Below are 16,745 nucleotides of genomic sequence, written 5' to 3'. Positions count from 1 at the left end.
CTTTAGGCTGAAACAGGTGTGTGGGGAGCATTTAGTCTTCCCAGAGGTTGCTGAACTTTAACTCCCATCAGCCCTAGCAGGGCACAATCAATGGACAGGAATGATGGGAGTTGTAGTTCGGCAACATCTAGAAGGATAAATGTTCCCTGCACTTGTTCTGAAGGAAAAGAGTATGATTCCTGCACCACTTTGTTAGCTTCACACAAGTCAATTTATCTGGGGTTTGTTGCAAGTGTGGAATACAAATCACATTATTAAAGAGATCTCATCTGCACCTGTCTCCCATCTCTTCTATTCTCTTTCCCAGCCTTTTAAAGGCTGAACTGGCTACACAAATTTATGGAAATCCATGTTTTATTAATCTCATTGGCTACTTATAACAGGCCAAAGTGTGGCAGATGGTAACAGTTATCTGAGCAAAGACCTAGCTTAGCCACAGCACTTAAGCAACAAAGCAAGGCAGATTTACCTTAATTATAGCCATCTGCTAGAATAAGCAATCCTGTCATTTTTTTGCAGAACCAATGTCAGGAGACACCCTTGGTCAATGGTGTTGGGACAAACAGCTGCAGGCAGCGACTGCAATCCATCACACAGGTGAGCAAGCTGAAGTTCCATCAATAAAAACACTTTTCCTCCAAATTAAGGGTGAGAAACAAAGAACGCTCAGGATTCTATCAAATGCCCGCAAGCTCTGCACAAGCATATCTTAAGAATCATGGGTCCCAAGCCAGGGAAACAATATCCTTGGTGATCAAGATAACTGACTATATGCCTCATGGCTTTCTCATTTGGTCACAGCAGTATGTCTATCAAGAGCAGCTGCTGATCTCTTCTCCATCTTAAGAGACTATGTCCCAAATACTCCCTGGTTCTCTTTTTTTCCTTTTTGGAACATAGGATACTGCTTTATACCAAATCACGCTGGTCCATCTAGCTCAGTACGGTGGTACTTTGGTTCTTGAACTTAATCCATTCGACTCCCGAAACAGTTCGAAAACCAAAGTGCAGCTTCCGATTGGCTGCAGAAGCTTCCTGCACTCAATCGGAAACCGCAGAAGCCATGTCGGACATACGGCTTCCGAAAAACATTCGCAAACCGGAACACTCACTTCTGGGTTTGCAGCGTTCGGGAGCCCATTTGTTCAGGAGCCAAGCTGTTCGGGAACCAAGGAACCACTGTACTGTCCCCTCTCTCTCTCTCTCACTCACACACAAACAGACGGGATGAGGAATCTGTGGCCCTTCGGATGCTGATATACTCCAATTCCTATCATTCCATCCCTCACCATTAGCCTTGCTGGCCAGTACGAGTCCAACAGTATCTGGAGGGCCACCAAAATTTCTCCAAACCTATTTTATACGATCCACACATCCCATAACAAAGGCGAACTGAAGGGCAGCTGCTATTATTACAGCACCCAAGCATTTTCCTCATCTGTCTCTTCAGCTCCCTGAAAATCTCAAACCATTTATTTCTTTTAACCATAAAGGGTTTTTGAAAAATGCTATCAACTGCACACATAATTACAAACTGCAGACTAATACCAATCTGACTACCTTGTTCCTTAATATACTTTTTTTAAAAAACATGGTATTTTGCACATTAAAGGTAAAGGTAAATGTACCCCTGCCCGTACGGGCCAGTCTTGACAGACTCTGGGGTTGTGCGCCCATCTCACTCAAGCGGCCGGGGGCCAGCGCTGTCCGGAGACACTTCCGGGTCACGTGGCCAGCGTGGCGAGCCAGAGCCGCACACGGAAACGCCGTTTACCTTCCCGCCAGCAACGGGAGCGCACCCCGCCACGGGGATTCGAACCGCCGACCTTTCGATCGGCAAGCCCTAGGCGCTGAGGCTTTTACCCACAGCGCCACCCGCATCCCCCGGTTTTGCACATTAACATACACCAAACAGGTTGTGACCATGAATTGATCTTTAGCTGTGGTCTCAACCACTGAGCCTCTTGGGCTTGCTGATCAGAAGGTCGGCGGTTCGAATCCCCATGACGGGGTGAGCTCCCATTGCTTGGTCCCAACTCCTGCCAACCTAGCAGTTCGAAAGCACATAAAAGTGCAAGTAGATAAATAGGTATTGCTCCGTTGGGAAGGTAAATGACATTTCAGTGCGCTGCTCTGGTTTCAGTGTTCTGTTGCACCAGAAGCAGCTTAAGTCATGCTGGCCACATGACCCAGAAAAACTGTCTGCGGAGAAACGCCAGCTCCCTTGGCCTGTAAAGCGAGACCCAGAGTCGTCTGCGACTGGACTTTACCTTTATCACAATTACTTTACCTTTATCACAATTACTATTTCCCACAGAAGAAGAAGAAGAAGCCTATTCCGCCTGGTGAATCAGTGGCTGTCACCACTTAAGCCTGGTATTACCCATATCCATATAGAGGGCAAAAATTGAAATATTTGTATGATGACAGCTCCACGCTAGAAGATGACAACAAAGACAGCATTCCACTAGCACTCGAGGGTGTCAGGCTTTCAAGTGGTGACACCACTTCCATACCATGGGCAGGTCTATACCATACATGTACATTTAAACCACATGGCTCCCCCTCCCGAAGAATCCCGGAAATTACATTTTCTCCTTACAAAGCTATAATTCCCAGCACCCTGAACAAACTACAGTTCCCAGGATTATTTAGGGGAAAGCCCTGTGGTCTAAATTTATGGCGTGGATCTGTCCCATAGTTCTATTATGCCAGGCAGCATGGCCAAAATGTGTTTAGTGTTCACTGTGTAACAAAAGAGATTTTATGGTTCTTCATTCTAGTGATGCATCAAGGTTTTTGTTCTTAATGCTTGTGGATATATATTTTATAGAAGGTGAAGGTTACAAGTTCTATGTGTGATACACACACACACACACACACACTTTCTTGTTTTGCTGTTAAGTATGCATTAAAAGCCAGAAAGGTTTCCCTAACCTCCCAGGAGGCCATTTTGTACCTACTCTGCTATTTGGATAATTACATTCCATTTACCTTTACTCTTGAGCAACACCTTGCTTAACACTACGTAACCAGCCTGGCACCAAGCTTTTTACCTGCTATAATGTAAGCTGAAGAGCCCAGGACCATTTCCCTCAAACGCCATTAGAAGTGCTGTGGCAAGAGTGAATTATGAAGACCAATGTGTAAGGAAGGCATTTCTATCAATTAACCCCCGCAGATGACAATTAAGGAACAAAAGATGCTGACAACAGCAAGCCACTGGGTTTCTTCCAGGAGAAAAGTTGGCATATTTTGCTAGAAAAGCCTCTGAGCTGTCACCTTCCAGGAGGAAGTGACAATGCTGCATTCTCAGCATTTTTCGCCAGATTTCATAGCACACAACCGGATGCAGGCCATTGTTCTGTTACTGGAGAGAAAACTGGGCCCCGTCCTCCTGCAACATGTTTATCTTCCAAAGACTGCACAGTAGACACATTTTTTTGCATGCTGAAAGTTTCCCCTAACCTACTATGTTCCATACTTTTGGAACCTGGGGCACTTTCTTCCTGGATGAGAACAAGGCAGTTAAAATCCAGATTTTTTAACTCCATTCTCAGAACAAGCAGGAACCTCCTAACTGCAGGACGGGCCCAGTCAATGCCCCACCCTCCTCTTGGCCTCTGTCAGAGAGGTGGAGCAGGGATTTATTTTTTTGTTTGACACTGCGCCATATAAGGTACATTGTGTAAGAATTCCTTTATTCCCTTCTGTGTGTAAGCTGCAACAAATGCATTTTAACTCCCTCCTGAAAGAGGATGGCACTGCCTATCTTTTTTTGACAATGTAGTTCTTTTAATACTTAATTCACCTTCTGCAGGGAAAGGTACAGATTTCTATACCATACAAGGGCTCCTACCTTCCTTGCCTTTGCAAGGAGTCTCTTTCTGAACCTCTCTCTCTGCCCATTCTCATTGCTGCTTCTGCTCCTTTCTGCACACCTGCTGTTCTGCCTGCCCCCACTTTGGCCTGCATTCAGGTCTCACCTGACTTCACACTTCCTCTTCACCTTCTGTTTCATTAGGAAGGCTCAACATGAGTTTTGGCTTCGTGTACCTGTTAACTTCTGTGGCTTGCATAAGAACACCAGAAGCGCTTGCTGGATCAGGCCAATGGCCCATCCAGTCCAGGATCCTGTTCTCACAGGGGCCACCAGCTTGCAACCAGCAAGCCGGACCCAAGAGCAAGAGCACACTCCTCTCCTGTAGCTTTCAGCAACTTGCCTTCAGAAGCATTACTGGACCCAGTGAACAACTTGCACCATTAATATACAGTCATACCTTGGGTTACAGACGCTTCAAGTTGGGCGTTTTTGGGTTACAGACCCACTGAAACCCGTTACTTTCGGGTTTTGGCGCTTGCACATGCGCAGAAGCACTAAATCGCACTTTGCGCATGCACAGAAGCGCCGACTCACAACCCACGCATGCGCAGACACGCCGCTGCGGGTTGCGAATGCTGCGGGTTGTGAACGTGCCTCCCGCACGGGTCACGTTCGCAACCCAAGCGTCCACTGCAGTTGATAGCTTTTGCAGAGATAGCTATTGGAAGAGCAGATACAAAGAGTGCTGCAGCATTTTGGAAGCTAACAAGGTTTACTTAATTCACTTCATAGCCCAAATTCTCCAAGCCGCCCTTCCCCAACCTGGAAATCTCCAGATGTTGGCGGACTCCCATCACCTCCAATGATCAGGGCAGGTGGGAGCTGAAAGTCCAGCCTCTGTCCACCTGCTACCCTCCAGATATTTCGTACTCCCAACTCCCATCCGCCTCAGCCAGCACAGCTTGCGGGCTGCGGCTGATGGGAGTTGGAGTCCAAAATATCTGGATGATAGCAGGTTGGAAAAGGTTGTTGTAGTCCAACAGCATCTAAAGGCCATACCAGGTTGGGAAATGTGGCTACAGAGGACACACTTACCGTATTTTTCGCGCTATAGGACGCACCGTCCCATAAGGCGCACCTAGTTTTTTGGGGGGGAAATAAAGGGGGAGAAAACTATTTTCCCCCAGGCGCGAGGCTGGGGCGGGGGAAGCCTGAGCTTCCCCCGACCCCAGCCCCCGGAACAGGCAACTCTCCGCAAGCAGCGGGAGCCCGGCGCGGGCTCCCACAGCTTGCGGAGATCTGCGCGAGGCCTGGAGAGCGAGAAGCTTCAGCGAAAGCCTGCATTCGCCCCATAGGACGCACACACATTTCCCCTTCATTTTTGGAGGGGAAAAGGTGTGTCCTATGGGGCGAAAAATACGGTATGTAAAATAAGCTTTCCTGTACTGAAACTCACTTCAGATGCATAACATCTCTGCACTTTATGCCCATACGTGTATATTTTCATTCCCACCAATAGAGGATGTTAAGTGATGCATCTGATGAAGTAGACCAGGGAGGCTTATACTACAGTGTCTGTTGGTCATTTAAGGTGCCACAAGACTGTCATTAATATAGGGAGTCATATTATGAAGGTAAGAGAATAGGCAGGAAGTGTTTAGATGATCTCCAAAAGTAAGAAAGGCGCTGAACATGCCTGTATGTGTTCCACCACACAACAAGTGGGTGGCATGAAGAGCACAGCCAGCAATCTTAGATGGCAGATGATCCTGCTGCTAGTACCTTTCACTTTCCATAGCTCTTCTTGCGAGCGCCTTTTTGGATAAAAGGATCTCATAAAATAAGACATATGTCATTGTGAATTACTCAGGGGATGAACACTGAGATCAAGTGAATAAAATGTGAACTTTTCTGTGCCAAGTGACAGAACAGAGATTTGCCTCTATATTGTCAAGAATGGCCTTGGCTAGCTAGGGTAAGACCAACCCACAGCCCTCCTCTGCAATATAAAGGCTACGACCCATAAAGCCTTTGACTCCAAATAGTTCCACAGACAAGACTTCACCCACATTTTAAAGACAGGTTCTGGAACAGCTAGGTTGCAATCTGAGGCACATAAGCCCATATTTTAAGAAATATGGGAAGGAAAACTGGAAAAATCCATGGAGTGGGAGGTTTTCACCAGTGTCAGAAACTGGGACAGGAATGCCAGGAGCCATGTGATTCCTGGAACCTGGGTATTTTGCTGTTGCACTACCCTGAAGACCCCCTGAATGACCCAGCCAGGCAAGTGGTGCCTGGATATCTCCACCAGTTACAAAAGGCTGGTTGCCAGTTGCAAATTGCGAAGGGCGCCCGCTAATTTCGAACCCTGGTTTTTACTGAGGGATGAATGGGGAAAGGGTGAGGGCTTGTAAAACAGACAAAAACTCATGAAGTTTTAGAATAATCACAGTTATGTTAGAAGTATTGTTTTAAAAATATTGTTACAATAAATTCACACTACTGCAAAGCCATTACAGTGGTACCTCGGGTTAAGAACTTAATTCATTTTGGAGGTCCGTTCTTAACCTGAAACTGTTCTTAAACCTGAAGCACCACTTTAGCTAATGGGGCCTCCTGTGGCCGCTGCTGAACGATTTCTGTTCTCATCCTGAAGCAAAGTTCTTAACCCGAGGTAGTATTTCTGGGTTAGCGGAGTCTGTAACCTGAAGTGTATGTAACCCGAGGTATCACTATATTAGTTATTTATATACTGCTTAATGCCAGTATATAAATATAAAAATAGTAAACAAAATTCTAAGTGGCTATAATTTGGAATCTAAAGGGGGCAGGAACTGGTAGCTTTCCTTCCAGTACTGGGTGTATTTGGTTTGACATATGGTTTGCATAAAAATAATAAACAGTAAGTTGTATTTCATGTTCTTGAAGCATGAAATACATATAAGGTCCCCTCAGAGTATTTACTAAAGGACAATATAAAATATTCAAACAATTTAAAACAACACAGTTTAATGAAGTACTGCAGGTATTTTAGCTTTTCCCTCCCATGGCTTCAAAGAGCCTAGATTTTCAACAATCAACAGTGCTTGGACATGGTACTTGCACCCGCCTTTCAAAGGCTTTGGGAGAGGGCAAAGGTAGGCAGTGTTCTTAAAGACTCACACCAAAGAAAAGGACTTCAAGACTTGGGAAATGGATCAAGAGCGGTAATGTATTTTATATTCAATTGTCATGATTTTTCTATTTACTCATAACAGCCTTGCAAGACTGTCAAAGAGTAGAAGTTCAAATATTAACTCATCATTAACTCAAATATTAACCCTGGATATTGTTTTCCTTGATATGTTATGTTTTGTTCTGCTGATGTGCAGAGTTGTTTGCATATGCTGAAAACAAAAATACATTCTAGAAGCCTCGTTTTTTATATCTTTAATCCATAACTGCTTATGTTTCAAGAGTCATTATTAACTCTCCAGTGTATTAACATAAGCCTAAAGCTCCCTGCTGCATAAATCAACTCAGTTAAGGTTACAGTATTCAGTCACCTACTGAACTACTAAATTTTTATCTAGTTTACCTGCTTGCACATGTCAGTGCCAGTCATTTGCGGCACACAGGAAGTCTGTGAGCATAAAACCCTCTTCCCATTTAGAGACAATTTTCTGCCTCATAACTAGATGTGTGAGAAATTATGTAATGAATGTGGCTAAAAAGAGGCTACTGGACTGAGACTTGGATGGAACATTATAATATTTTATTGGATCCTCTGGAGACAAATTAAAAGAGCTTTCTGCCTGATCCATCTGTAGGTAGGTTTTTTGGGGTAATTTGTCAGAGGCAACCAGATAAATGGCTTGTCTTCTCAGATTTCTAGTTGCAAAGCGAAAATAGCTTAAAGTTCAACATGATAATCTCCAAACCACTTCTACAACCGTTCTGGACAGACTCTGCAGAACATGAACAACATATTCCTCCACACAAGGAGGCAGATGTACAGGAAGGTACCAAGTATACATGCAGATGGAGAGGTTTTTCCACAGCAGGTACACAGCGGAAAAGAGGCCAGTTTTCTTTTACACAGACCGTTTCATTGCCAGAGCAACAGACGGTTACCAAAGCCAACTGCCCATGCTGAAAGTGAGCAGGGATGCAGGTTTCATTTGTCACTTTGAGGCTCAAAGGAGGCAGACACGCATAGCCTGCATCTTGAATAATGCATCACCAGTCAGCGAACAGAGGCCGAGATATCCAGCAAATGGAGGAGACCCTACCTGCAGCACCTGACAATACCTTGCTTAAAATAACCCAGATACCAACGCTGGCATCTCTGTGGGAATCCAAAAATATTTAACTCAAAACAACAGAGGGCAGAATTTAAATACAGGGGGGTTTATGGACTGCTCAACTCTGCTCTCCCACATGAAGAGCATTTATGTTTCCAGAGAACTCCAATATTCCCGGGATTCTTCTGCGAAAAGATGGTGGACAAGATTCATAACAAACTACAGTGATACCTCAGGTTACGAACTTAATTCGTTCCGGAGGTCTGTTCTTAACCCGAGGCGTGCTTTCACTAATGGGGCCTCCCGCCACGCCGCAGGTGCGCGATTTCCATTCTCATCCTGGGGCAAAGTTCGTAACCCAAGGTGTTTGTAACCCGAGGCACCACTGTAGCTTTCTTCTGCAATGCGTAACAACAAATAAGTGTTTGGAGGGCTTGCAGCCTGTACAAGAGGGTTGGGGAACCGGCAGCCTTTGCTGGAGCAGACTGGCCAATGGTCAGCTCCGATGGGAATTTTAGTACAACATATCCGGAGGGCCACAGTTTTTCCCACCCAAGCCATACAGAACAACAGTGAGGCTCAACAAAACTGGCCAATACAAACCAAGTGTATAGACAGAATGTGGCCCAGAATCCTCTGCAGCCTATGGGTGTTCCGCAGAAGACATGCTGTACAATCTCAGCAAACAAACTGGTGCCCAAAGGCTTCCACTAAGCTAATAAGTTCGAGATCAAACACAAAGCTGAGCTAAACTGTGTTATTGCCAGATACCAGTCATAGTACTGCTGATCAGTGGCATGGGGCAGAAAGATTTCCAACCTATGATTTTCAGTAGAAATGTTTTATTTCCAAAAATGAATCATTCCACAGTAGCAACAATGAACATCCCATAAAACTGGGTAGTTTTAGAAGCTGTGGTCGCAATCACACACACACACCCCATATTATTAAACTTAGGCAATGCCTATGTATTTAATGCACAAAGCTTTGGGCATGCTAAAATTATAGTGCACTCCTATGGAAATCTATTCAAAATGAAGCTCAGCTTACTTGAGATCTACTTCCAGGTAAGTGTGAACAGAACTGAAGTCTTAGCATGTTAAGAATTCAGAGCCTTCATTGTTTTTCTTGAGGTTCAACTAATGAACTTGCACTGAGTTGTCATGTAATGTATTTTTTTAAAAAATCATTAACGCAAATTCCTACCCACCTGAGGACACTAAATGTTATTTGACGGCTTCTATTCCTTTTCCTTGAACCCCATCATCCTTCCAAGTTAGCATTTCCACATACTAGGAACTAAGCCTAAATTCTGTGCCATAAAGTTTAATTTCATCAGAAATGCCTTCCAAACATGCAAAGCAACACAAAGCCCTTGGATCCCATCTCTTTTTCATGGATGTTCAGAAGTGTCTGAACATCCATCTTTCCCCTCTTTGATGCTGTTTCAGTGTCACTTTCTATTTTAGCTCCCAGCCTATCAGAGATCACATAGTGGATGTGACATCACAGCACACATAACCAACCACTTTGCCCCACTCTGAACAGGTGAGGGAGAAGAACACTTCCCCCATTGCATGGTTGATGGAAGACAAGGCAGCATTGTTTCAGCCAACCAAGTCCAGTCTAGGCAATGCCTGGATGGGAAGACCATGCACCCTAAAACACCATGCACCCCATCTAGGAGTTCCTTGGAAGAAAAGTGGGGTGTAAATGGAGGAATTAAACCACACCAGTTTGTTGTGCTGCATCAACCTCAGCATAGCAAGAGACATGCAGTATAAGCAAAGAAACCTCCACAGTATGTGATGCCCCAATAACATTTTGCACCCTTTTGACCACTCCTAAAGAAATGGTTGCAAAAATTGCCCCTCTCCACTTTTTTGTCAATGCCAAACAAATTAAATTATTACAAGTTGAAGTCAGCTGTCTTAGAGAAAAAAAGGAGTGCATATACCAAGCTTCCTTCTCTATCATCTTTTTAACATTCAAAGGATTGAAGCAAAGTTACACCCTATTTCAGGGAAATCCCCCTGAAGGGGAACCCCACCTCAGGTTTCTGAAGGGCCTCCAAACAAAAGAAAACAACTGCAATAACTTTGAGCAGAGCAAGAGCACTGCCTCTCGCCAACTTCATCTACATTTTGCCTTATCATCCTATGCAGTCTCCTTGGCAAGAACTTTGGCACCACACAAAAAGCATTTTCCAGAAACAGTTGCTTGCATACATTAACCAGGACCGGCCAGGTTCAAAAGGAGGCAGCCCTGAAGAGAGAAATACCCTGTGGCTTTCTCCCACAGCCATAATGACATCGAAGCACTGCAGCTTAAAGCCTATCAACAAAGTGACATTTAAGGCAAATTTCAGGCAAAACTTTTATGTACAAACTCCAGCTCAAACTAAGGGAGTTTTCAACCAGGTCTGCAAAATTCATCAGGGACCAGGGTGGTCTAGCCCCTAAGACTACCAAGAGCCCCTCATTATTACAGAAGGAATGCCTGCAAAGTAAATGACCTGGCAGGATCCCCATCAGCAAGGACCAGTATGTTAAAAAATGATGCAGGAAGGCAGGTTTTGCCCTTGCTGCAACATTCTCTTTAAGTGTCATGCTTCTATCTTTTCCCCAAAGGAGTGGATGGTAACCATTTATGTACAGGAGAACAGTAAAGAGGTGAGATGAAGGTTGCCTCTGGTGTTGTGCCACCCATGAAGAATCACTCTCCTCTGCTGCACAGCAGCTCATGTTTCAGGATCCCATCAGAGCGGGACAGAAAATACTGGGAAACTTGCATAGAAGCAGGATCAATATTCTTGGGAGAATGCCCAAGAGTCTATTCTGCCCTATGCTGCAAGCGCAGATTTTCTAAAGATGCCAAACTGCAAATCAAGCAACCTATCAGTACAATATAAGCAAGAATCACAGAAATCTGCAGGGTGTGCATTTTCAGCAAAAATTCCAAAGAGGAACAGTGGAAAGGCTCTCTCTCAGGTTGTGCTGCCAAAAGTCTGTGCAGCAAGGAAGCCCGCAGGAGCGTGACTTGCGATCGCTTCTTTGCCTGGTTCTTCCTGACACAAGAGGCTAGAAGCCAATGCTCAACAGGAAGCAGGATTAGGATTTTTTCTTTTTACAGTACAGCTACTCACATCAGAGATCTGTTCTTGCTGCCACTAAGTTCAGAGACATGTTCACAATAGACATGCAACATCTGAAAACCAGTTGCAAGTACAGTGGTACCTCGGTTTTCGAACAGCTTAGTTCACGAACTTGGAACCTGAACACTGCAAAACCGGAAGTAGGCGTTCTGGTTTTCGAACTTTTTTTCAGAAGCCGAACATGCTCCGTTTTGAGTCCCCCTATGTTTCCTGTTGCACAGCTAATGTGGTTCCCCCCATTGTAATTCAAGCCTTCCATTTCCAATTGCAGTGTCCTAAGGTAATATTTGGAGCTTATATTTGGTGCTTTTGTTTTTGCTATTTATTTTGCATTTTTTGTTTTGAGGCTTTTTCAGTTAATTTGTTTTTGTGACTTTGTGGATCCCAGTTCAGCTACTGACTGATTGACTGATTGTGTGACTGCGGAGATGGATAAAAGCCCCCCATCCAAACAATGACTATCATCAGTACAGGTAAGAAAAAATAATAAATTTTTACCATCTACAATACTGTTTTATTTATTTTATAGTACAGTACATTGATTATTGCTTCATTTTATGGCTCAATGGTCTCGTTAGATAGTAAAATTCATGTTAAATTGCTGTTTTAGATGTTGTTTTTAAAAGTCTGGAACTGATTAATCCATTCTGCATTACAGTACTTTCTATGGGAAAGTGTGCCTTGGTTTAAGAACACTTTGATTTTGGAACAGACTTCCGGAACGGATTAAGTTTGAGAACCAAGGTACCACTGTACTATGAGTAACACTTGTGAAATTTCTTTTCTTATTTTCTTTCTTTTTCAAGGTGATCCCACCCCCACCCCATTTTGTTCAACCAAATTATTTGCAGGCAAACAAGGAACAAAGCATGGCAGAAACACCTTCCTCCCTCTCACCCCCCTCCTACAAAGCCACACATACTTCCCAGTAGGCACTACTGGAGGCAGAGATCCAGTGCCGCCCACACAATAAGGATTATATTATTCTTGTGAAGTGGCAACAGTAGGAACTGCAGCAGAAACCACTTAGCTAAGCTCCCCCTTCACAATGCAAAGTTTGCATGTGTCAGATCTTAGGTCAGGCTGACATCTGAATGGCGGGCAAGAAGGCAGAGGGAAACCAGCCCAATAAAGCAATAGTGTGAATACAGGAAGTTCTGATTTTAAGATAATTGAGCATTGAGCTCAAGCAATTTGAAGTGCCTGCTTGGAGGGAAGTGAACGACCAAGGTACAGGGGAAAATTCACCATCACTGAGCCATCTTTGCACACCTAAGAATGTGTCGGATGACAGCATCTACACATCAGGGGAATGCAACCCTTACTTGCTCACACACACCCAACTACAGACACTGAAGGCAGCAGATTCCTTGAGTAAAGCTGTGAAATGTTGCTGTAGAAGTGGATAACCTTTCCCCTAACAGGCAATGCTATTTCAACAGTTAGGAAAGCTGTGATTCAAGAGTAGCAGTGTGTTTGTTCCTTCCACTTCAGGAACTCAAAGGGCCATTTCCTGGAGTGATTGGGGTGCACTTTGTAGGCAGATACCTGCACAGTCACTACTACAACTTTCAGCTCCACCCACAGAAAGAGGAGTACTGCCTTTCTCAACCTACATCACAAAGAGAAGGAATCCTCAAATGCATCTGACCCTGATCCAGCTCCAATCGCCTGGATTCCACTCCTGCACTTCTATTTACCTGTCACAAGCCGCACAGCACCAACATTTCTCTCTACCTTTTATGCACACCTCAAAGTGACTGGATATTGCACACCTGGTCCCACTATGACCTCTGACCTTGGATTACCTATCATATCATACCACAGAATTCCTTTAGTTCCAAATACTTTGTCATTAAGTTCAGCCTAACTTAACACCCACCCCCGGAAGTCAACCAAACCCAACTGTCCTAGCACTGATGCTATCTGACCTCCCTAGAACAACATCACATCATTTCTTCCCGCTCCCTCCTGTTTTAAACTCCTTACAGTTTCTCACCATCAGCTGGGACACGATCCCTAAGGGAAACACGGGATAGAGCTTGAAAAACATAAGAAACATGTGCCAGTTGAATTATCGGCTCACTCTCACTTCAACTGTCCATGCATACCCAACATTCCTTTTGGGCTTCCCCTGCAGAGTTATTTGCAACATTACCGAATCTTGACCCACTATACAGATCTCTCTCCCCCTGAAATCTACATCATCAATCACTCACATCATCTCCTCTCTGGTTCTAGTCACATAATTCTTCCAGAACAACTCTGCAGTCAGCAGTCTCACAAATCATTAACCAGAAACCAATCGACCCCCTGACCTATCACAACAGGTCAGGTTCTTGCTCCCATCAAGCCCCTGCATTAGCCTAGCAAGTTAATCTATATTAAGGCAAGTATACCACACCCAATTAAGCATCAGAATAATTCCTCTTGGCTTTTTCTTTTCTCTAACCCTGCCAAATCCATCACATGGAGAAACAGCCACCTCCCTCTCACACAGGTGCATCTACCCCTTCAAATTAGTCCAGGGCTACTTCCACCCACACTATATGCCCAAACATTAATGCCAGCCACTTTGAAGAACCTCCCTAAGTTTCACCCGCCCCACCCTCTTAGTCTCCAAACAGGACTGCCCCTCTCCACACACAAACACTTTAATCCCAATCGCCTTTACTTCTTCTCTCCTCCATTATTTAAACCTTACTGTTGCTACTCTGGAGCCCCATCTCCTCCACATTACCTAGAATGCCTTTATAATCCCACTCACAGTCAGGCCTCCCCTCCCTTTCAAAGTTACTCCAGGATCATCTTCCTTCCTGCCACACCGTACAGAAACACCTGTTACTCCAAAAGGTTTTGTCCCACCCCACAATTCCTCCAAATGCTGCACAAACAGCCCCAGCCACCTTCATTCAGTTCCCTCTCTCCTACTTCATTATCTGAGGACCGCCTTCTCTCCTCCCTTCCTGCAAGTCTCTAAACTCCCAGTCACTTTCAGTTCTCCACCTAAATGCCTCAGGCCCCCATCCTGCCTCCCAGCTCCTGCCTCCCAGCTCCTCTAAAGCCCCTGCCCCCATCTCGGTCTCATTCACCACCTCAACTCCTCACTCACTCACTCACTCACTCCATTCATTTAGCAGAACTGGCTTTCCTTCTCTCCCAACACTTCATACCCCACACTGTCATACAGATGGCATCACTCCCTTCTCCTCCTGGAAGATCACAGAAACCGCCTCCTCTTTTCCTTACTCTCTACATATTGACACTTGTTTTCCCCTAACCTTCTCTGGAGCACCCCTATCCTTTTAAACTGAGCCATTTTACCACTGCCTCACTCTCAGCACCCCCCCTTTACAGGACTAAACTACCAAATTGCTTCCTACACACACTTCCAGATAACCCCATGACCTTCCTTCCCTGTGCAAAGTTAGGCACACACCCCTCTTGCTTCCACCCCTCCTCTAATGCTCAGTCACCTGCCTTCTCAGCTCCCCACTCCCAGCAGCCTGCCAGGTGGCTTCCTAGAATCAGAGTACCCAAGACCTAAGACCCTACAACACACATGTGTGCATACATTACACAAACTCACACGTATTTCCTCCACTCTTTCAAATACCCCCTTTAATCTCGGCCCCTCCCCACTTCCAGCAGCCCTTTCACACACACATTTCCCCCATTGATGATCCTGACCTTCAGTGTAACACCCACCCACCTCACTTGCTTTCCCTTAAATTCTTCAAATACCCCCTTTTAATCTCAGTCAGGGCCTCCCTTCCACTCATCTCAGCTATCACACGGATGGGTACTCTAGAGAGGGAAGAGATAAAACCTTCCTTCATACATGTATTATGTACACACATGCCTCCCCTCCCCCAAGGAACCCCTTTAACCATAGTTTCCCCTGCCCACTTCTACCAGTCCTCTCTCAACCACCACAGAGGACTCCCCCCTTCATATTTATCTCAGACAATCAGGCAGCTCTGGCCTCTGCCCCTCCACCCAGCTATTATTCAGGAAACCCAGTTTAACCATAGCTTCTCCTGCCTCCTCCTACCAGTCCTCCCTCTCAGCTATCACACAGATGTCCCCTCCTTCCTTCATACATAAATACACCTTGCCAGTACAACTCCTGCTTTACACCCACCCCAAATACCTTCAATGAACTTCCTTTAGTCCTATTTCCTCAGCTGCCTTTCCCTACCCTTATATCAAAGACCAAACTTCATTCATATCACACACACAAAAAGACACTTGCCTCCCCTCCCAATGGCTCCAATGAACCCCCTGTAAACTCTAGCTTCGCCCCCACTTCCACCCCCTTCCACTATCACACAGACGCCTCCCCCATATATATATAAATTACATATATAATACAAACAACTAGCTTGCCAGCCCTTCCAGAAACGTCCTTTAATCTTAACTTCCCCCACACTCACCTCCCAGCAGCCCTATCTCTCTCTCTCTCTCTCTCAACTGGTATTTGGAAGGATGTTGATTTACACATATCAGTTAACTCCGCATTAATGTAACGTTTTTTAAAAATATGCAACTGTGCATTTTTGTAATATTTTGTTCAAGTTGCCTGCTGATGCTTCCAGTTTCTGCGAACCACTTAAGAGGCGTTTTTAATATGTTAAGCTGTATAGAAATTAAATAATTCAACGCACAAATCTCTCTTCTCCCCCCCCCTCCTCAAGCCCAGGAGCTCCCTCCCTTTCCCCCAGTCCTCCACCTGACCCCTTTCCCACCTGCCCCAGCTCCTAACCCAGGACCCACCTCCCTTCGCCCCCATTCCTCCAGCTGCCCCCTTTCCCCTGCCCCCCAAGGCCTAAAACTGTCACACACGGAGGGCCCCCTCCTCTCTCTCTCTCGGCCCCGCTTCCAACCCCAGGCCTTCCTGACCCTCCCGCGTCAGCCATTCCCCACAGACACGACCCCCTTCCGCACCCCCCCACGGGGTTTTTTTTCTGGAGACTCACCTGCAGGTGCTCCTGGAAGCGGATGGGCAGGATTTGAGCCATGGCGCCCGAGGCGTTGTTGGGGTTTTGGGGCTCCAGCCCGGCGTTTGGGCGGGGGACCTAGTCTCTCCACAGGAAAAAAGAAACACGGGAGGAGGAGGAGGAGGAGGAAGGGGGGGCGAGAAAAAAGAAGCCGACGGCGAGGCGAGCCAAGGACCCGGGAAGGGGGCAAGGGCGGCTCTCAATGGCGGGGAAAGCAGAGAGGGAGAAGACGGTGGGAGGCCGCCGCGAGCGATCCGGAAACAGCCGCCGCTCGCTCGGCGGAAGGACACACCACTTTCCTCCTCAAGGGAAGGGAGAGCAACGGCCGGGCGGCGCAGGAACAGTCACGGCGGCGGCGGCGGCTCCCTCCGCCTTATCCTCCTCCTCACCTGCCGCCAATTAGCGAAGCGGCGGAAGGATCAGAACGCCGCCCACGCAAAGGAATCAATGAGAAGCGCGGAAGGATACGCGAAACCGGAAGG

General features: G+C 45.8%; 1 protein-coding gene across 2 annotated transcripts in view; it reads right to left on the bottom strand.

Moving 5' to 3' along the window:
• Positions 1–16,745, bottom strand: part of CLTC (clathrin heavy chain) — a 76,209-nt gene extending 59,464 nt beyond the window's left edge. The window contains exon 1 of one of the 2 annotated variants that reach the window (XM_053367949.1): positions 16,243–16,745. In XM_053367949.1, the coding sequence (XP_053223924.1) occupies positions 16,243–16,284 (42 nt within the window). In that variant the 5' untranslated portion in view covers positions 16,285–16,745. The remainder of the gene's footprint in view (positions 1–16,242) is intronic. The other variant, XM_053367950.1, reaches the window with a different exon arrangement.

Source organism: Podarcis raffonei, chromosome 15, assembly GCF_027172205.1.
Source record: "Podarcis raffonei isolate rPodRaf1 chromosome 15, rPodRaf1.pri, whole genome shotgun sequence".
In the NCBI taxonomy this organism is placed as follows: Eukaryota; Metazoa; Chordata; class Lepidosauria; order Squamata; family Lacertidae; genus Podarcis; species Podarcis raffonei.
The sequence above is the reverse complement of the archived record's forward strand: the minus strand, read 5'-3'. Positions and strand labels throughout refer to the sequence as shown.